The sequence below is a fragment of the Paramormyrops kingsleyae genome, chromosome 3, assembly GCF_048594095.1.
Source record: "Paramormyrops kingsleyae isolate MSU_618 chromosome 3, PKINGS_0.4, whole genome shotgun sequence".
Classification (NCBI taxonomy): domain Eukaryota; kingdom Metazoa; phylum Chordata; class Actinopteri; order Osteoglossiformes; family Mormyridae; genus Paramormyrops; species Paramormyrops kingsleyae.
This window is the reverse complement of record NC_132799.1, coordinates 22,094,727-22,117,899: the sequence shown is the minus strand read 5'-3', so window position 1 is coordinate 22,117,899 and position 23,173 is coordinate 22,094,727. Positions and strand designations below refer to the sequence as shown.

General features: G+C 39.9%; 1 protein-coding gene and 1 long non-coding RNA gene across 2 annotated transcripts in view; one reads left to right on the top strand and one right to left on the bottom strand.

Annotated features, from left to right (window-relative positions):
- LOC140588208 (uncharacterized) overlaps nucleotides 1-23,173 on the top strand; it is a 63,601-nt gene that overhangs the window by 675 nt on the left and 39,753 nt on the right. Inside the window, exon 2 of the long non-coding RNA XR_011989534.1 lies at nucleotides 22,636-22,833. This is a non-coding gene — a long non-coding RNA (uncharacterized lncRNA). The remainder of the gene's footprint in view (nucleotides 1-22,635; nucleotides 22,834-23,173) is intronic.
- Nucleotides 4,684-6,342, bottom strand: LOC140588366 (uncharacterized). The gene is made up of 4 exons (XM_072710371.1): nucleotides 6,325-6,342; nucleotides 5,699-5,898; nucleotides 5,313-5,472; nucleotides 4,684-5,031 (listed from the first exon to the last, which is right to left on the bottom strand). The coding sequence occupies exons 2-4, from the start codon at nucleotides 5,849-5,851 to the stop codon at nucleotides 4,871-4,873; spliced, it is 474 nt and encodes a 157-aa protein (XP_072566472.1). The 5' UTR covers nucleotides 5,852-5,898; nucleotides 6,325-6,342; the 3' UTR covers nucleotides 4,684-4,870.

Here is a 23,173-nt window from a genome sequence, read left to right as displayed (position 1 = left end):
TTCTTTTAGTTATCCAACAAGATATCAGTAACATTTTGTAGAACAGAAGAAACTTGTGTTATTTTTGTTGTGTTGCTATTCATTTGCATATTTTCTAATGTTAAACAGTTTTTTTCTGAGCAGAAATACACTTACTACTCAGATAAATAGCTTTGATAACCTATGAATTTTGCACAGTACTTTATTTTGAAACCATGTTATATTCAACATATTATCAATTCATTATTTATCATTCAAGATTTTATTTGGCACATGCACAGTTATATGCTATTACACATCACCACCCATTTTGAGCAAAATCGGGGGAAAAAAACGACATACCCAAAATAAAGTGCTTACTGCTCTTGCACCACTTTGACCACAGATAGCTACTGAAAGCATGGATACAAAATGCTACAACTACGTTAGTAATACTCATCGTAAGTGGTTGCATGACGAGGTGTAGAAATTATATGTATGGAATCTCGTAACACTTGATAACGTTACTTTACCTTATGGAGATGCCGAAGCCAATGCCTGCCTCAGCATCCCAATAACGTGTGTTGCTGCATTTTGTAACTGTATCTGTTTTATATTGATGGGGAAACAGGGAAGGGGGCAATGAGAATCGGTGAAATTATACTTGTAACAAAGATAAACCATACTTCATCCGCCAATAGCGTTCGCTGTCAGAAACGGCATGACTCCGCTCCCAAACTGTCAAAACCTCCACCCGGCAGAACGCGAGCGCAGAAATTTCCCTCGAGCGCAGAGAACGGCCGAAGGATATTATGATGAACGCGCACGCAGCTCTTCGTCCTGTGCTCGCGAGTTTCACTTTTGCGTTCGCGAGTGGCATATTTACGTGTCTGACTTTTCACTTTACGCTCGCGAGTGGCATATTTACGCGTGTGAGTTTTGGCTCTAATGTGACGCCATACGAGAGCCCTTAATCAAACCAGCTGTTCAACAAGCTGAAAGGTGAAGAAAATCAATGTTTTTAGCTGCTCCCATCCACCGCTGTTCGTCTTCCACAGCAGCAAGGCTACAGTAAAGCTATACAAGTTAAAACAGAAGCTGTTTGTATGCAGATAAACTGTTAGCTAGTTTGACACAATATTTAAATTTGGCAACTTGCAGCAGGCTGACAGCAGCCATCAAACTTTGTCGCAGTGATACCTGCAGCATTCAGGGGTGAGTCTAAAGGGGGGCATGGGGTGTACTGAACTAGATCTATTTCAAGGCTTTAGTAATATTATTTTGCAGATTTAGATTAATATGAACAATATTACATAATTATAATTATATATATATATATATATATTATATATATTATATATTATATATATATATATAATATATTATATATATATATATTATATATATTATATATATATATATATTATATATATATATATTATATATATATATATATATATATATATATATATATATATATATATATATATATATATATATATATATATACATATATATACACTCACCTAAAGAATTATTAGGAACACCATACTAATACGGTGTTTGACCCCCTTTCGCCTTCAGAACTGCCTTAATTCTACGTGGCATTGATTCAACAAGATGCTGAAAGCATTCTTTAGAAATGTTGGCCCATATTGATAGGATAGCATCTTGCAGTTGATTTGTGGGATGCACATCCAGGGCACGAAGCTCCCGTTCCAGCACATCCCAAAGATGCTCTATTGGGTTGAGATCTGGTGACTGTGGGGGGCCATTGTAGTACAGTGAACTCATAGTCATGTTCAAGAAACCAATTTGAAATGATTCGAGCTTTGTGACATGGTGCATTATCCTGCTGGAAGTAGCCATCAGAGGATGGGTACATGGTGGTCATAAAGGGATGGACATGGTCAGAAACAATGCTCAGGTAGGCCGTGGCATTTAAACGATGCCCAATTGGCACTAAGGGGCCTAAAGAGTGCCAAGAAAACATCCCCCACACCATTACACCACCACCACCAGCCTGCACAGTGGTAACAAGGCATGATGGATCCATGTTCTCATTCTGTTTACGCCAAATTCTGACTCTACCATTTGAATGTCTCAACAGAAATCGAGACTCATCAGACCAGGCAACATTTTTCCAGTCTTCAACTGTCCAATTTTGGTGAGCTCGTGCAAATTGTAGCCTCTTTTTCCTATTTGTAGTGGAGATGAGTGGTACCCGGTGGGGTCTTCTGCTGTTGTAGCCCATCCGCCTCAAGGTTATGCATGTTGTGGCTTCACAAATGCTTTGCTGCATACCTCGGTTGTAACGAGTGGTTATTTCAGTCAAAGTTGCTCTTCTATCAGCTTGAATCAGTCGGCCCATTCTCCTCTGACCTCTAGCATCAACAAGGCATTTTCGCCCACAGGACTGCCGCATACTGGATGTTTTTCCCTTTGCACATCATTCTTTGTAAAGCCTAGAAATGGTTGTGCGTGAAAATCCCAGTACCTGAGCAGATTGTGAAATACTCAGACCGGCCCGTCTGGCACCAACAACCATGCCACGCTCAAAATTGCTTAAATCACCTTTCTTTCCCATTCTGACATTCAGTTTGGAGTTCAGGAGATTGTCTTGACCAGGACCACACCCCTAAATGCATTGAAGCAACTGCCATGTGATTGGTTGATTAGATAATTGCATTAATGAGAAATTGAACAGGTGTTCCTAATAATCCTTTAGGTGAGTGTATATATTACCCCCCCCCCCCCCCCCCCCCAACAGCCTTGGGCCAGTAAAACTCTGAGACACTTAATTATCCAACCGCCACATGCTCCTTTAAAGACACACACACACACACTCTCTCTCGCTCTCTCTCTCTCACTCACACATCAACATGCACACACCATTCCTACCTCATCCAGGACATACAATCCTGTAGAGATGGCAATTTCGAATCATCAAAACAATTTCGAAACATTCGAGACAAACAATGTTTCGAAACGGTTCAAAAGTTTCGAAACACTAGCTGTGCACAGCCTGCCGGCAAAAACCGGAACTGCAGCTATAGCAAATACGGCAATACCTATTGCGGCAAGTTTCGAATTTCACGAAGCTCGAACTGTCAAAAGTGCGTATAATACTACGGTGGCCGAATAGGGCAAATTAACAAATTATCAAATTAACATTGCATAAAACAAATCAACATATCATAAAACAATATTGAAAAAATAAGAACAAATTTACAATATGTAAAACACTTTTACCAGTCCCAAAACCAATTTACAAAAGTGAAAACAAATTTACAACACGCGAAACACTTTTACCAATCACTGACAAAATTTTACAAGCGGAGAATCACAGGGAAAGGGTAGGTACGATACAAAGGAAGTTTGTGCCGTGTCAGTCAAACAGTTTCGCCGGGTGAAGTAAACGGAACGTGAGACGTGATGTTTTGCCCGTTTTATGGGAGTTATTACAGCCAACTGGCTCGCTTTTATGTTTCCTGTAGGAAACGTCACCGCGGTTAAGTTAGCCTCATATTTGATATTCAATTTTCTGGCTTTAATAACTTTTAACGGAAGTAAGGTGGGGCGTTTGTAATGACATAATTGTAATGTCCAGTACACAGACAACGATGCACACCGATTTTTTTTTGGGCTTCAAACCATTTCGTGATTTGTGCAAAATCGTGGTGATAGCTAATATAATAGGTCCTTTCAGCTGTAATGACATGGTGGTTTAGCATTTTGGGCTCAAAGCGATTGTTGCACACCCCTTTCTCTTATGAAAATTCACGATGGTTTCCTATGGTTTTTATGCAATAACCATACCTTTACTATGGTACCTCATGGTACTTTGGTACTACCCATAGTACTACCATGGTTTGGAAAGACCATGGTAAAACAAAAACCATGGTTTATGACCAAGATTATTATCATGGTTTCGCTACAGTTAAATCTATAGGTTTAACTCTAGCGAAACCATGATAAAACCATGAAAAACGGGAAACCATTGTAAACCATGGTTATTTAATCATAGTAAAACCATGGTTAATTTTCGTAAGGGTTGTTTCTCAGATTGCTTTTATGTACGAATTTTACTTAATTTTTGAATTGTTTAATGAAATGTTAATTTGTTTTATGCAATGCTAATTTGATTAGCCCTTCTCGGCCACCGTATAATACAATGTAATTTCTTTTTGATTATTTTTATATTCTGTCATAAGTATCCTATATCTGTAATTAGCGTGTGATAACTTTTTGCCAACCATAATTCAACTATTACGAATCATAAAAACGTTCCCAGCTAACAAACTGGCACTGGGCCAATGTGGGCAGAAATATTGGCCCCAAGTGGGCAGCCCACATTGGCCCTATTGGGATTTGCACATCGGCGCGACATTGGCCCCAAAATGCTGGCCCATTGTGGGCAAACATATATTTTGCTCAAATTTGCGCTACCTGGAACTGGGCCAGTGTGGGTGCAGTATGGACAAAATATTGGTCCCGAATGGGCAGCCACAATGGCCCATTCGAGATTTGCACATCAGCATGAGATTGGCCCAAAAATATTGGTCCCATGTGGGTAAACATGCAGCTGGCCCAAATTTAATCATGAAGTGCTTATAGGTCAATATATTTCATTATTTTTTTGTTTTTAGCGGTTTCAAGGATTTGTTAAAATATTTGATAATTTTACATATTACATAAATGCAACACAAGATTTCCCTTAAATCTTTTATTTTCAAACACACAATACTTTAAAGGAACCACCAGAAAAATAAAGACAATTGCAAAATAAGCATGAATAAAATGCATCCATAACATATGCTGTGGACACATAGCCAAACAATGTCTAAACTCTTATTTCACTGAAAAACGAATATACTGATATTAATAACAAACAAAATAATCAAAACTGTAATTACAAATCTTTTGCAACCTGTTCACTTCTCTCTAAAGCACGGATGAGCCTTTGCCGTCTTCCTCCAGATCGGTCTCTGGCGTTGCGAAGCCAGAGTTTAGCTGCATTTTCAACTGCAGCATCCTGCGTGCCTGGCTCTGGCTTTGCTCTCTTTACTGCATCTACAAAACATGCATTGAGTAAAGTTCATGTCAAGAAGTCAAACGCGCATGTGAAATTGCTTTATTTCACAACCACTTGAAGCAATTAAAAAAAAAAACTACTGCTTTATGCAAAAATACAAGGTTAATGAATAAACTAAAAGAAAAATAAAGAGGCAGTAAACATGCAAGATCACCAACTGAGAAAGAAATTTGAAGTTCAAAAGCTGAAGTACAAATTAAAATATTCTGGCCAGTGTAAATTAAGAAGCTGAGGCTCTAAAATCCAGAGTAAATCTTACCACAAACAACTTTACAGAGTTTTAGGCCTCGAAAGCCTCGTTTTTCTCCATGGCCCATCCAGTTTAGCTGTGTAGCTAGCTCATTGGTCATGAGAATGGACATCACACGCCTGGTTGTAGATGCTACATCTCCACCACCAATAGTTCCCAGGTAGACAGTCTGCAAAGTTTGATACATTTATAAAGAGGGATTTTAGTAGTTACTTCACTTAACTTTTTATGTCACTTTTTAACTCAGTCAAACTGTACTATCTAACAACTTTGCCTGTATTCATTAAAAAAGTATTTTATGAGTGGAAGGATAATCATTGTGTATATGTGTCAGGTCGGCAACATTATAGGCATAAAGGCTAACAGAAAAATAATGATACAAAGTATTTCCTTACCAGTTCCTGCATCTTCTTCCTGTCCTCAAGCTGATCCTCTAAAAAGTTAACCTCTTCCAATGATGTCAATGGTAGGCTGATGTCCTCTGGCAAAGTCATTCCCATCTGGTTTGTTTTAGATAAGTTCATGACCATTTTTTTCAGTATCATCATCTCCTCCTTAATAGTCTCTAAGGTGCAGACAATATACCGATCTCGAGCTGTGACAAACAGATATCCTTGTTTAGTTTTTTTAAATGAGAAAAGCAAGTAAGACATTTAACATAAACTACTGTCTATTGATGAACAAATGAATTATTTAATTCTGGCCTGATCATTCATGTTGGCTGACATTTTAAATTTAACACAAAGAGGTTGAAATAAGTGCATGGTATGCAAGTATTATGACATGCACATGGTAAACCTTTAAAATGTATGCCTGTTTTAGTCTTAATAGCCAAATCCATAACTAGTCTACACATCATGTAACAAAATTGGACATCTAACACATAGTACTTTAGAACACTACTGTTTTTGCTAGCATCATCATTATTGTTGTTGTTAGGGTTATTGTACAATAACAATATATCCACTTCTTGTGCATTATGGTATGGGATTACTTTATAACAAACCATTTCAAACCATACCTGTAATGAGCTGAGGTTGAATAACGTTGACTGTTCTGTGACACTGCTGTCACAGAACTCATTGGTAGCTCATTTACTGCTGGCTGAGGAGTCTCTGAATATGCAGCAGTAGGAGAAGGAGATTGTTCAGAAGAGGATTAAGTGTGTTTGGGGGTAGAGGTCAATACTGGACGAGGAGGAGGTTTGGGTAGGGATGGACTAATTTTTTTTTTACAGCTACACCAGCGCAGCCATGGCCCAGCTCCTCCAATCTCTTGTTTGGTCTATTGAAAAAAATGTGTATAATATAATTATAAATAGGGCTGTGCAAAATGAAGATGTATATTATGTGACAACAGAAAAATGCTAAGTGTTTTATAAAATATTCTGTAATTTATTACATTGTGTTTCAAATCACAGTTAGTGGTCATTTAAGCTATTTGATACATTTGAATGACACACTAGACAAAACTTAACAAGACATAAGTCTATCCATGTGATCATTTTACATAAACTATGCTTTGAACCTACAGAAAATGTGCAATATCATGATATGTATCAACGAGATATGAAATGACCTTTGGACATATCACACAGCCATAATAGAAAATTGCAATCTTTAGACAACATACACAAAAAACACAGATGCTAATGGATTAGATAAACCGCAGAGTATAAATTTAGATTCTATAATGCAGAAATTCTAAGCTTGAAATCTGCGCTTAATTCATTGCAATGAAATGGGGTAGGAGAATTATTGTACCTTCTACAACGATCTCCCCTGTCAAGCTGTCTTTCTGGATCACTGAAAAATGAAGTGTGCTCTTCAATTGCCTTGGCTTTTTTCCTGGCTTTCTCATAACTTTCTACAAATAAAATATTTGTAGAGAAAAACAAATACAATCAGTGAATGAAATAAAAAACTTTTTAATACTCAGACAGTATCTTTGGAGCTGAGTGGGCAATGTGCCTTAATGTAACAGTACTGTATACTAACAAATTAGCTTGAACAAATAAAAACATAAGAAATTTACAAAACAGACTAGGCCATTCGGCCCATCAAGCTCGTTTGGGGAGAACTTAACTAATAGCTCAGAGTTGTTAAAATTTTATCTAGCTCTGATTTAAAGGAACCCAGGGTTTTAGCTTGTGCTACACTAGAAGGAAGACTATTCCATACTCTAACTACACGCTGTGTAAAGAAGTGCGTCCTCAAATTCATTTTAAAATGTTCTCCTGCTAATTTCCACTTACGGCCACGAGTATTTAAACTAATATTGAAATAGCCATTTGGCTGAACACAGGTGGTTAATTCACTGACACACAAAAACTTACAGTACCTGTTGAATAGACAATTTCAACTGCAAAAATGTCAGGTTTTGCATGATTGATTACAGCTTTTCTTATTTTGTCTGGCGAAACAAATGGTGGCCACAGACACTTCTTCTCCCCCTTCATCCAGTTTTTGCTCACCACTGCTACTTCTTCCCGCTCAGGAAATTCCACCACATAAAATTCTGCCATCTACATGATTAGAAAAATTGAAATCTGACTGCAACAGCATATTAAACTAATAAAAATGTCCATGAAGAACCAAGTGGTAGCAGAACATACTTTTTTTCAATGTCAGTCAATTTTACAATCCTATCTCTGTTGCTCTCATCCCAGACTTTGTATAACCCAATATCCCTAGTGTCCATGAAACATGGATACAGTGACTCTTGGTTCTTAAATCTGTGGAAGACAATGTAGGTTTCTTGTTCAGAACAAAAAATGTTTTTGACACCTATCTCTCCTTTTACTGACACACAGTTGTCTCCTGTGCAAGTTGATACAATAGACTTTACAATAGGCTTTAATGCATTGCAGATACAACTCTTCCGTCACTGTTCTTCTGTCCTGAAAATTGTCTCTCAGTAATTTGCTTCACAACTTGCTTTAAGATGAACTGAGGCTTCTTCACCATTCTCTTTAAATTCCTCATGTAGTTTTAAAATGGGAGTGCAGATATCCTATCTAATGCCCCAAACTTTCTCACATCATCAGCTGAGTGAGTTAGGTTGTGCACATTGTAAACCATTTCCCCTCGTCTATACAATACTTCATACTGGTCTAAGAAATATTTCATCAGACTTTCAGAGTAATTGCAGTAATGATCACACAACATGGGACTGAGCATCAGATACATAGCCACAGAGAAAGCCAAGAAATGATTGTAAAATTCATCTGGCAAGCTTCCCTCAAGTACAACAGGACCTGTATAAAGCAAAAACTGGTGAAACTCTGTAGCCTTCAACCGGTTTATCTCTGACAAAGCTCTTGGTTTTCTTGCAAACTCCCTGGGAATGTGTTTGCCCATTGCAACAAGATTTGCAGAGATACATGTAACTGTACAACAGCCAATTCTGCAAGTTAGATCACCTTTTAGCCACATTAAGAGCAGTTTCCTTGTGACACCCAAGCACACCAGGTGCATGTAATCTAGCACAAACTGTGTCACCAAGACTACATTAAGCACATTGAGCGGCGTTGACCCTTTATGATGATCTGGGTCTTGTTGAGTTTTAAACTCTTCATCACTTCGAAGTCTGCCATTTTTTTCAGGGAAAACAATACCATTAATGAACTCCCATTCTTGTTCACAGCGCTCACATCCATGATAGGCATTATGATTTTTAATATTCTTGAGAAACTAACGAGCTGGAGCATCACATACAAAGCAAGAAATGGCCAGATGATAATTTTTGCCATATTGATTTGCACAGTCACAATGCTTCTGTTTAATGTGTATAGCCACTCCTTTTTTGTGACAAGATAAGACATGATTCCAAAATGAAAATATTCCCCTCCATTAATTTGTCGCATGCCATCTACAGCTCCTGTTTTCATTAGCGTTTGAGCACTTTTTGGCAGATTTGGAAAATAACGATTCAGTATTTTTAAAAGGGCAATCAGAGACATCTGAGTGATGCTATTGCTGACCACCCATTCTGCAAGTTCTTCTTGTAATGTTGGAATGCATTCCTCAGTTGAAATGCATTGCTCATTTTCAGCAGCCCAGCATTCAGCATCATTGAATTTATCTACTAGAACACTGTGGTCATCATCGCATTCCCTCGTTACATCCTCAAAATGACTAATACAGTCTGAGAAGACATCATCTTCATCGTCATTATTTTCAGCATGATGATCCAATAAGGAATCTGACATGCAATTTGACATGGAAACATCCTGCTGCTCCTGAGTACACTGAAAACTATCTAAAATTCTTTGTGCATTACGCCGTTTTGTCCAGTAACTTAAGGCGCTGAAGCCTGACATTTTACACAATAGACTATATACACTCACCTAAAGGATTATTAGGAACGCCATACTAATACGGTGTTTGACCCCCTTTCGCCTTCAGAACTGCCTTAATTCTACGTGGCATTGATTCAACAAGGTGCTGAAAGCATTCTTTAGAAATGTTGGCCCATATTGATAGGATAGCATCTTGCAGTTGATGGAGATTTGTGGGATGCACATCCAGGGCACGAAGCTCCCGTTCCACCACATCCCAAAGATGCTCTATTGGGTTGAGATCTGGTGACTGTGGGGGCCATTTTAGTACAGTGAACTCATTGTCATGTTCAACAAACCAATTTGAAATGATTCGAGCTTTGTGACATGGTGCATTATCCTGCTGGAAGTAGCCATCAGAGGATGGGTACATGGTGGTCATAAAGGGATGGACATGATCAGAAACAATGCTCAGGTAGGCCGTGGCATTTAAACGATGCCCAATTGGCACTAAGGGGCCTAAAGTGTGCCAAGAAAACACAGTGCACAGTGGTAACAAGGCATGATGGATCCATGTTCTCATTCTGTTTACTCCAAATTCTGACTCTACCATTTGAATGGCTCAACAGAAATCGAGACTCATCAGACCAGGCAACATTTTTCCAGTCTTCAACTGTCCAATTTTGGTGAGCTCGTGCAAATTGTAGCCTCTTTTTCCTATTTGTAGTGGAGATGAGTGGTACCCGGTGGGGTCTTCTGCTGTTGTAGCCCATCCGCCTCAAGGTTGTGCGTGTTGTGGCTTGACAAATGCTTTGCTGCATACCTCGGTTGTAACGAGTGGTTATTTCAGTCAAAGTTGCTCTTCGATCAGCTTGAATCAGTCGGCCCATTCTCCTCTGACCTCTAGCATCAACAAGGCATTTTCGCCCACAGGACTGCCGCATACTGGATGTTTTTCCCTTTGCACACCATTCTTTGTAAACCCTAGAAATGGTTGTGCGTGAAAATCCCAGTAACTGAGCAGATTGTGAAATACTCAGACCGGCCCGTCTGGCACCAACAACCATGCCACGCTCAAAATTGCTTAAATCACCTTTCTTTCCCATTCTGACATTCAGTTTGGAGTTCAGGAGATTGTCTTGAACAGGACCACACCCCTAAATGCATTGAAGCAACTGCCATGTGATTGGTTGATTAGATAATTGCATTAATGAGAAATTGGACAGGTGTCCTAATAATACTTTAGGTGAGTGTAAGTTAAGAGCAGTATTTTGTACTGTACTGTGTTGTGTACTGTTCTGTCCTTTTATTGTTCCATATATTCATTGTAAATTGTGTGTACTGTAATGTGATCATACCCTTTGCACTTTATTGTGTTGCCTGTTTGCACCTTTTTGCCCTGTTGTATGTGATGTTCAATATTACTAGATGTTGCACCGGAACCATGGGGAAACGTTGTCTCATCACACTTTGTACTTTTATAAAGCCATTGATGACAATAAAGTAACCTTAACCTTAACCTTGTAGCTTAATGGCAGTATTTTGTAGCTTACCCTGCAGGTTGCTCAGAATTTAAGAATTGTGCTGTATTCCATTCATCAAATGGAATTTGAATTGACTTGGCCACACCTTGTAAGATGTTGAAATGGAAATACATTAAGAAGAATTTAATTAATTTCAGTTCAAAGCAATGTAATCATACAACACGCAAATGTCATTTAAATTAGCAAAACATAATTACATAATAGATTTACTTCCAAGATAATAGAAATATATTTTGACCTTATATATATATATATATATATATATATATATATATATATATATATATATATATATATATATATATACACACACACACACACACACACACACACACACACACACACACACACACACACACTAGTGAGTAAATTATATATTTGCATGATTCTAAGATAAAAAATGTGTAATATTTTTTACCTATTCTAACAATATACATTTAGTTCATGTCAGCTCACTAAGCGATTATCCATGTTCGTAGGTTTATTGCTTTTGCATAGTTAACTGCTTATGTGTGTTACCATTTGGGAAGAGTCTGCAGTAGCTTTTTTGTGAGTGTTGCTGGATTGCCAGATGGATAGGGTTGTGCTGGGGTTACTTGTATGACTGCATGAAGTGCTCGTCCTCCAGGGGATACAAAATGACATTTAAATTATTTATTATTTAGACTACACTTCAAATGTGGCATTCTGTATAACAGTGACTTGCACAGACTTTTCTGGCAGGTGCTCCAACACGGGGGCATGGCAGAAGGGTATTTTTTGTTGTCATAAATATTCATGATCACATGGGGGTATCAGTGTATGCTATTTACAGTATGTTAACATGCTGTGTAATTCACATTAAGCTGTATTGTTGAAACTGCACTTACATTATGTATGTGAAATTAATTCCATTTTAAATTCTACTACCTTATATTATATAAATTTGAACTTGAATTTTATTTGTGTCTGTGACAGGACAGCAGGCAAAAGGTCAAATAAAGAATGCTGTAGAAAATATTGAGTGGGCTGGAACACTCGTCAATCTACGAGCAAGATTACAAATTCCTTTATTTAAGAAGGGTTTCTGGAAACACGTGCTAATTAATGATCAATCTTAAGTACTAGATAACTACTTAGTTTTCTGAAAAGCTACCCTTGATTTTGTCGTATTGGGCGAGCGAGCGAGCCGGGAAGCAGGCAAGGCAAGCCGAGAATGCAGGCAAACGGGGTTTATTCGGGTGGACAGGACCACCAACAAAGACACCAACAAACATCAATGACGGATCTGGGGTAACGTACTCAGACGCGGACTAAATACAAAAGACAAGCTAAACATAACAGGACTCAGGTGATCACAATCAGGGCTGAACACGAGGTAACGAGGTGGGCGTGGCACACATCAGGAGCGGACGGAGCGGATCATGACAGATTTTATAATCAGCACATTGTCTGACAAAATCGCTGTACATATAATTTAAAGACAACAGCTGCTGGTTTCGGCTATATTTACATATAAAATTATCACTCAGAAAAAGTTAAAAGCAACAGAATATCTTTCTTATTTTTTGTCTCACAGCGCAGAACAACAAACCACAAGAAAGATGTGTCATATAATGGTGACGGTCAAAACAACCAAATTTAAATTAATAGAGAGGAGGAGCCAACAATGCAGGGGTGGGTTCCCTGAAAGCTTCCTAAATGGTTCATTATCTAGCACTTAAGATCTGTCATTAATTAGTGAGTGTTTCCCAAAATCCTTCGTAACTAAAGTAGTTTATCTTTCTAGTAGATTCACGAGTACTCAGACCCACTCTTTATTTTCTATGTCACTCTTTATTTGAATTTTTGCCTCTCGTTCAGTCATGGAGACACATAGATCGTGTAAAATAGATGACAAAAACACACTAACACTCTTATTTGGACAATGTAGTAATGCAGATGATATAATCAGAGGTCAATACTGCAATATGAAACTGTAATGTAGACTATGAATTAGCGCAAAAGGGGCTCTTTGTTGTAACACCTGTATGCCATTTGAGTACAAAACAGGGTTGTGCACCATTCAGAACTGACTTGAGAATGACCTTGATAATCAAATTCAATTCAGAAAATTCAAAAAACTGTGCAGAATTGCAATTTGGCTTTAAAATAAGGAAGTAGAATTATTTATTTGAATTTTTGCCTGCTGTCTTATTAAAGAGACACAGAGATCCGCTGTAACAGATGGCAGGAAACACATGAACGCCCTTTGGTGGACAATGTAGCAATAATTACAATAACAATAGCAGTAGCCACATTGAATTTATGAATTATGAACTTCATAAATATTATGATTTCCATGATCATCGTCATAGGCCTTTGTTGCAAAAAGAAAAAGAAAATCTACACTGCAGGCTAAACGTAGGGTGGATATTGATAAACTGGGACGATATTTTAAATCATACCTAAAGTTCCACTGTAAAAATATGATCCTAGTCCTAAACAGTGATGGGCGGTACCGCCGCTACATGTAGTGAAGCTATTAGTTTACATTTTCTGAATCAAATGACTTTCCAGTAGTTACGTTATTTTTTTGATCAAGTAGCGACGTAGCGTTCATAAAAGCGACTATTTCCAGGACATGTCTGAGAAAAGCAGAGGTTTCCTCTGCAGTATGATTTTGAAACGCAACAATCAGACAGAAATAAAGCATGTTCATGCGCAACCTCGTACTCTGCTTCTACTGCCTGTCTAACGAAACACGCATGCGTATGGCAGCGTCATGAGATCGGTACTTCAGTTTCAAATTTCTGTCCTGAATGCACTGCTGCTGTCTGTGTAAGCGCTGCTGCTCTCGATTGCCGTTCCCGGCTATCATGTGACTCCAGCGGCGCCAGGCAAGCAAACAGGCTGACTTACGTGCGCGCACACACACACAGTTTAATATTTACAATAAAGTACTGAATTAGTAGGCTGCCGAACCATTCTCACAATAATTAAATAGCAGAGATAGTTCGGGGTTTAATCATCAGTTGGCACTTCCGTCGGCCAACCGTCACATTCATCCGATGATGTCGTGCATCTCCATTGGCCAACCATTGTGCTAGAGAGGAGGAGCTGCCGTCTTGCATCTTGTCCTGGAACCACAGGAACAGGACAGCTTTTTCCTGCTGTCTGCCGTCTGTCATGTGCCCGTTTGTCCCAACTTGTTCTTTTACGGTAATTTGGTTGTGAGGGTTGGACAGGGAAACGGGTGCACCTATACTCTCATCACATAGGTCACATAGGCTATGTTTAGACACCCTATGTAAAGGGGTGAGCGCAACCTCCTGTATATTGGAGCAGTTTCCCAGACAGGGTTTAAATTAGGCCAAGAGTAGGCCTTAATCTAGAATTGCTAATCAGTTCCTAATAAAAGCCTTCTGAAATACAGACTACTTAGAGATTACTAACACCTGGACAATGGAGTCTTGAACTAAAGCAATCAGGATTAATTTAAAACCACCAGTGCTAGTCTGATTCAACCAAACTGAGGTTGCCTATAAAACATGGAGTGGACTTACAATAGCCTAAATTTCTATGAAAATGAAAATACTCCAAGTAGAACTAGAAATGAAGATGGAGAGTGGGATGCAACTTTCTCATTATACCAGCAATAAATTAAAAAATATTTATTACATCATATTGAATGGCTTTCTTGTATATACCAGACAAAAATACACTTTTCAGAATACATTAATTAATAATAATAATTGATACTTTATTGACCCCTGTGGGGAAATTGTCTCCAAATTTGCCCATGACATGAAAATGTATATTCCAGCGGAACAATGAAAAGGTAAATAATGTCAAAAAAAGCTATTTAAAGTGGCACAATGCAAAAGCCTCTCTATGCAAGTCTGTGGTTTGTTGTAATTGAAGGTACATCTGGATTGTCATCTTCTAGTATTGGAGGGTCTGGACATCCATGCTGTTTCAGGTAGTTATGAAGAAGAGCTGTTGCACATTCTTGGCGTGAATCGAAGTGTTTTCTAAAGGCACTGAAAACAATTCTTCCAAACATGCGCTCCACTAGACCCCTAGTGCACATATGATCTTGGATGTAGCACCTTTGCTCAGGTGAAATTGCATGCAAGTATGGTGTAAACAAAAAATTCCTTTGAGCATACTCACTATCACCAAGCAATATTCCATTATGATCTCCTCTTTCAAACTGAGCATACAGTGATGAGTTAAGTAAAATCTGGGAATCATGAGTGGCACCTTTCCAACAATGCTCAAAAACTGTAACTGGGGAGTGCATACACCTTGGACATTAATGGAAAACCAGTTCTTTCGATTGAATTCCTCAGCATCTGGGGTAGACGGACGTTTTATGGGAATATGGGTTCAGCCTATGATTCCTGGAAAGTTACTATATTCATAGAATTGTACCTTGTAATTAACTTGGATTGCAGCATCTGGGAAATTTAATACACAAATGTACGGAAGAAAATTAGGGCCACCATGAAAATATTATTTGAATTCTGACTTTAATCTCAGTATTCTGACTTTAATCTCAGAATTTAGAAAAAAAGTCAGAATTCTGAGATTAAAGTCAGAATTCAAATAATATTTTCATGGTGGCCCTAATCCTCTTCCTTACAAATGGCCTTGCATACTCTGTGAATGACTTTACACACTGTTGGTTCACGAACCCCACATAAATCCCCAGTTTCTCTGTGAAAGGTGCCACATGCCAAAAACGTAAAGTTATGAGCACCTGCAGACTAACTGGAACAGGCCGTCACTAGACCAAACCTCCACTCTGTCTCTCCTTCATCTGTTGCTTCTTGCACCCTGTCCTACCTTCCTGACCTTAACTCCTTTTCCTCCCTTGCACTGGAGCCTGCAACTGATACTCTCCTCTCCTCACTTTCCACATCCATGGATCACCTCTGCCCACTGTCTTTTAACCCCAGGAAAACTCGCCCTGCTCCTTGGCTTTCAGCTGCATTACGCAACAACCGAAGAGAATTGCGGGTAGCAGAGAGGACATGGAAGAAATCTAAACTTGATGCAGATCTGTCTTCCTACCGTACTCTGCTATCCAAATTCTCTTCGGATGTGACTGCAGCTAAAACTGCCTTTTATGAGGAAAAACTAGAGCTATCCTCACATGATCCCCGTAAACTCCATTATATCTTTTCATCACTACTCAACCCTCCAACTCCTCCTGCTCCATCCTCCCTGACTGCTGAAGACTTTGCCAACTTCTTAGACGAAATGATTGGCGAAATCTGCCAGACATTCACTCCCTCCCCATCCACTATACTACACACCCAGGATTTCCCTTCCCCCTCACTGACCCAGTTTTCCAGTCTTACGGCTGATGAGATCATGAAAGTCATCTCATCTTCCAACTCTACCACCTGCCCACTGGATCCAATCCCTTCCACATTGCTCCAGACAATCTCTCTCGACCTTCTCCCCTTCATCACCACTATCATTAATGGCTCCATAACTTCCGGTCATGTACCAACAGCATTCAAAATAGCCAGGGTCATTCCCATCTTGAAAAAACCTACTCTAAATCCCTCGGACACTTGCAACTACCGACCAGTATCGCTTCTTTCCTTCCTTTCAAAAATCCTCGAACGCACAGTCTACAACCAGCTCTCTCTTTACCTCTCTCAGAACAACCTCCAGGATCCTAATCAGTCTGGCTTCAAAGCAGCTCACTCCACAGAGACTGCCCTCTTAGCAGTCACTGAGAAGCTGCATGCTGCTAGGTCAGCCAAACTGTCATCCGTCCTCATCCTTCTTGACCTATCAGCAGCATTTGACACGGTTAACCACAAGACTCTCCTGTATATCCTTAGGAGTCTTGGCATTGGTGGTTTGGCTTGGCGATGGCTTGCATCCTACCGCGAAGGCCGATCATACCGAGTGACATGGAAAGGACTCACATCTACCCCACGTAGTCTCTTCACCGGTGTCCCTCAGGGCTCGGTTCTTGGCCCGCTCCTGTTCTCCCTCTATACCAAATCTCTTGGTGAGGTCATATCCTCTCATGGCTTCTCTTACCACTGCTATGCAGATGACACTCAACTCATCCTCTCCTTCCCTCCTTCAGACACTCATGTCTCCACTAAGATATCTGCATGTCTAACAGATATCTCATGTTGGATGACTGCTCACCAACTGAAACTCAACCCTAGTAAAACGGAACTGCTGTACATCCCCGCTGACTCATCTCCCCTCCTGGACCTTGCGATCTTCCTCGACAACTCCCTGATCCGTCCTTCAGTTACTGCTTGCAACCTTGTGGTTACCATGGACAATCGTCTGTCCTTTTCCTCACATATCGCCAACGTTTCCCGCTCTTGTCGGTTTCTCCTGTTTAATATCAGAAGGATACATCCATTTCTTTCCACACAGGCTACCCAGATACTCGTTCAGTCCCTCGTCATCTCCCGCCTTGACTACTGCAACTCGCTTCTAGCGGGTTTACCACTGAGCGTCATTCGTCCCCTCCAACTGATTCAGAATGCAGCCGCTCGACTTGTTTTCAACCTTCTCAAGTTCTCCCACACCACTCCTTTGCTGCGCTCCCTACACTGGCTTCCTGTGGCTGCCCGCATCAGATTCAAAACACTGATGCTCGCATACAAAGCCAAAAATGATCTGGCTCCATCCTACCTAAAAGACCTCATCACACCCCGCACTGCACCACGATCTCTCCGATCCTCCAGCACTGCTCGACTGGTCCCACCACCCCTCAAGGCACAAGGAAGACACACCTCTCGGTTCTTCTCTGTTCTGGCACCAAGTTGGTGGAATGAACTCCCTCTAGATGTCCGAACAGCTGAGTCACTGAATGTCTTCAAAAGATGACTTAAAACACACCTTTTCCAGAAATACCTGAAATAGCACTTCTGGCATTATACTCTGTTTTTTTCCTTTTATAAAAAAAAAAATAAAATAAAAAAAATTGCACTTTCCCAACAGAGTATTAGATCGATGGTATTCATAGCCTTGGTTTGAGCTAGTATCGGGAACAATTCATTGTAGAGTCTTAAAGCACTTATGTAAGTCGCTCTGGCTAAGGGCGTCTGCCAAATGCTGTAAATGTAAATGTCCTCTTTGGGTAAAAGATGAAAAACTGGGTTCCAAAAGAGAAATGATCTACACGGCATTCAAATATTATCTCGAAAACTGATTTCATCAAAATTTGCAGTGGATCACTTCTGTCAACACGAATTTGTCTAGCAGGTGATATTTGTTGATCATCATTGACATACTCTAAGTAATCTATGTGTCTTCTTCAGCAAACAACATTAATCTGAAGTTAAACATGTCTGCTGGGAGATTTTATTTAAACCTCAATTTATTCCTGGATTAGCTCTAATCTTCCTTCAGAAACAAGTTTAGTTAATTCAGGAATAGGCTTAGTCTAGTACTGTTTTTATACCTTGACTGAGAAAGCAGATTTCTGTTAGTCTGCATTAAAAGGCTGTTTAAATCTAGGACTAGCTTTAATCTGTCTGGGAAACCGCCCCTTTATGTTTTCACAAGTAATGCTTAGACTAGTTAGGTGTTCTTTTCTTTATTTTATTTTTCAAGTTAGATAACCTTTTGACACTTGTTAAGGAAGGTCCAGTCCCTCTTTTTTTTTTGTGTTTTGTGTTTAGTTAATCCTCGGCTGAGTATTTCCAGTGAAATAAAAGTCCTTTCTTTACTCCCCAACTGTAGAACTGAGTATGTGTGTGTGCGTGTGTGTATGGATTATCTGTTTGGGATGCATCTCCTACTGTCCACCACTTAAATGTTATTGATGTCCCTCCATTCATAGATGTTACCCCGAGGGCGCATAATAGTGAGATATCCATTTTGGCCTTCGCAAGCAGGACCAGCTCCTGGTGCTGCCTCTCCCTCTGCTGCAGCAGCCCCTGGTGGCAGCTCTTACTCTGCTGTAGCTGTTCTTTGGAAAGGTACAGCCTCTCCATTTCAAATGCGGTTACAGTAGTTCCTCACTGAACTACTGCTTGCTGTTCTTTGGGTGTGCATGGAGTGAGAGGGCCCTGGAGATGGTGATGCACTGCAGGGGCAAGTTGGGGTGGGGTAGATGAAAATTTTCCTGCACACTCATCTACCCCTCCAGACAGTCCCTTGGTTACAGCAGGCCCTAGTATGGCTTGGACCTGCTGTTCCTCTGGGGTGAGAGGATCAGCCTGTGACTACCCTCCAACAGTTCTGTTGGTCTGCTGTCTCACCTTTTGCTTTGCTAGGCAGGATCAGTCTTGGGCTTTTGGGCTTTGTGGGCAGCCACGTCCTCCATCAATTCTTGGATCTCTCCCTTGGAGAACTGATGCTTCCTTTTTCTCTGGCTGCTGTCCATGGTTTCTTTCTACAAAAGGGCCCCATCACGTTTTCAGCCTATTTGTACATTTGCGACTAATCAGTTAATTTAATTTGGAAATCTGTCTATGCGTTTTCACATGTTTTGCTAGGTTTCTGATTAAGGGTTATATTGTTCATTTTCACGTGTGTGATGTGGCAATGGTTTGATTTATATTTCACCACTGACATAAGTGGAATCGAATGTCCTGTTATTGACAGTCTGTGCTTTTCTCATGCAGACATTTCACATGTGCTTTTCACATGCCACAATTGAAGTGTCGCCTATAGAATAAATTATTGAACTGTCATCTTCTCACATCAACAGTTAAATATGCAAAAGCAATAAATATATGCACATGGAGGTCAATGTAAACATCTCTCATCTTGGAAGTAAATCTATTATGTAATTAAATAACATTCATGATTGTATTCAATTGCTTTAAATTGAAATTTTTCAAATTTGACATCTTACAGGGTGTGGCCAAGTTAATTCCAAATCCAATTGATGAATGGAGTGCGGCATCTTTCATAAATTCTGAATAACCTTGCCAGGCTACATAATGAGCTGACCAATCAACCTTGTTTTGTGTTCAGTAACATCCTTTGAATTGGGAAAGTGAATTACCCCTCACAAACAGCAATGGCAGAGAATTGTGCAAGTCAACTGAAGATGACATTTCATACAGCACCGTCCAGGTAGCCAAGTTGCTTGTCTAAATGCCTTTTTGGAGGTGGCTATGACCTGCTTGGACCACCTCAGTAATGAACAGTTTATAGGGAACCACAGGCTGGCCTAGGGTGAAATAATGAGCCTCCTTGGTCTGATGCAGGATAAATGTAAAAGAGAAACACACTGGAATTTTGCCTTGAGTGCACCATGCAGCTTCTGACAGCTCTTTAGTTCTACAGCACCAGTGGATTCCTGCATACCTACACATCCACGTGGCCTCAGCAAGGGTACTGTGTCCTGCATCTGTGCATGCATTGATAACATTTCTGCACAACTACATATAATTCTCAGCAGGAGGGGATGCCCTGCATGACACCAAAATTGGAAACGGTTCTCCTAAGTGTCACGCCCAGCTCGTCCGATCCTCGTGTGTGCCACACCCCCCTCGTTACCTCGTGTTATTTCCTGATTGGGATCACCTATTGCTTGTTCAGTTCAGCCTGTCTTGAGTATTTAGTCCGTGTCTCAGTCAGTATTCCCCAGTCCTGTCATTGTATTGTCATGTTTGATGTTCGATGTCTGCCCGGATCCCTCAATAAAACCCCGTTTGTGCGTATTACCGGCTCTACTCGCCTGCTTCCCCGCTCGCCTGCCTGCACGCACGTGACACTAAGGTTCCACAAAATGTGACCTTTAGAGAATGGTCTAGGAACGTCCCTGAATGTTCTGTGTTTGCTGGGATGTCATGATGTGATTGTAATGATTAGTTACATATTTACACATAAATTAGAGAAAAGAGTTAAGCTCATGTAGACCTGCATGAAACAAAAATCCACAGGTCACAGTTTATTAAATTAAGTTAGTAATCATTTGCGCATGCACACAGACACACACATACACACACACGTATAGATGATCCTTGCGCCATCTGCTGGAAGAGAAGAGAATGGCAGTACGAGCAAAATAGCTTTAAACTGGCTTGTACCAGTGTGACTTTGAAAATTTTAGGGTACTGGGTGATACAACGCACAAATCTAGGAAAAGTCATGAAAGGAGGGTCCTGGAGTTTGATCGAGTGCAAAGTTGTTGTTTTTTTTGATCGTTGCGGTCATAATGACAGGTGCTCGGTGCTTCTAGTGATATACTTGTTCGTTCAATATTATATAAGATCATCAGCTTTTGGGAAGTCCACTCCACAGCACAGAGTGTGGTGTCCCACTCAGTCACAGGGCAGTATTGGCGTTGCTCTTCTATGAAAAGTAGCTAATGTTTATCCAAAAATTCACAAAACTAGCTAATCGTCATTTTTTTCCTTTTCTTTTTTTTTTAAACAAAATCACTACATTTAGCAACAGATCACTAAGGTGGCAACACTGAGACAAAAAATAAGGGCACTTAAGCCCTCCTAACTAGGGTCTAGAACCACCTATCCATTTTATAGCAATAAATGGTAATGCAACGACATCAGTGTGAGGAATGTGAACGAAGACACAAATACAGACCACATTCCAATGGAGACGCTTTATTCTGAAAGAGGACAATCAAAGTCCAAAGTCTGGGTCAAAACCACAGAGAGCAAACAGAATCCAAATAGGCATTAGAGAAGTAATCACAAGAATAAATGCTTGAACTCTCAGGAAGTAAAATATCTCACATCTGTCCAACCCACCTTGGTCAATGCAATAGAGGAGTAATCCCAGAAAACTGTTGGTCAGCTGGGGAAATGGGTGTGGCCAATAAGTGGAGCCCCCTGTGATCTAGGGCAATTACTTGATTTACAGTTCAAAGTCTCAGTACCGGGCATAGCATCACTAAATGGTTGACCATTTTAGCTTGCTTTGTAGATAAAGAACTATGAATGATTTAGATCACTGGACCCTTACAAAGTTAATAACACCGATATTGGAGAAAGCTATAGCTTTTTGTCCTGCTGATGGAGAGAGCAGCTCCCCTGCTGTTCCCTGTTTAAGTATGATCAGTTCCTTTATTTTGCTGTTGTTAAGTGCGAGGCCTTTAACCTGGCACTATGATGTCAGGAGGTCAGCTTTTTCAAGGTAAGCCTTTTCCTTGTTTGAGGCCCAACACAACTATTTCATCCACAAACTTAATAGTGCAGTTGGAGCTGTGAAGTTGGAGTTGGCTACATATTCATGTGTGTAGAAGAATGTCATAGGAAACATTAGTTTGAATTCAGTTCCCTCTTCATTAAATAGTTCTTGCATAATTTTGAGGTATGTTGTGGGTCATTATTTTACTGGAGAATGGAGGACTACCTAATCAGCTGTAATCCTTATGGAATCTTCATGGTTAAAGCTGCCATGGATTGCCATGACATTACCTCCTCCATGCTTGACAGAGAGACTCATGCACTGACCCTGTCAGCATTTTAGAAATACAGAGCATTTGAATTATTAGTCCTTAAGACCGACTTTGGCAAGTGTATACAGTTTAAAGCCTAATTATGATTTCTAACATATATGTTCTTTCTCTCTTCAGCCAGTTGCCCACCGCCACCATTAAAAGTGAATGCAAGGCAGTTTGATAAATCACTGAGGTACCCAAAAGGCTGTGTGATAGAATATGGTTGTATGGAAGGCTATGTAAGAAAGAGTGGGACTTCCAGAATGTCTGTGTGTGAAGAAGAGGATGGAAAGCTGGTGTGGAAAGACAAAGGTCCACCTTTGGAATGCAAAGGTAAAAGACCTGCCGGACTGGTTTCTTCATTTAGGAACTTTTAGCGAGGATCCTTATGTGTTATTAAAAGTCCATAGTAATGCAGTCAAGTTGCTTGCATGGACAACATTTTAAGTGAGGGTTAATGCAAGAGAAACATGCATTGTACATTTTTAAACTGATAGCCACAGAGGTGAAAAAACATCTATTGCACAGGAGAATGCATTTAAAGACTTTTAATGCAAAACTTGGAGAGCATTAAGCCGCTTATACCATGGTTACTACACAACTGTAATACACAAATGTTTGTACCTAAAGACATTATTTTCATGTTTACAAAGCCAAAAATGCATTTATTAAT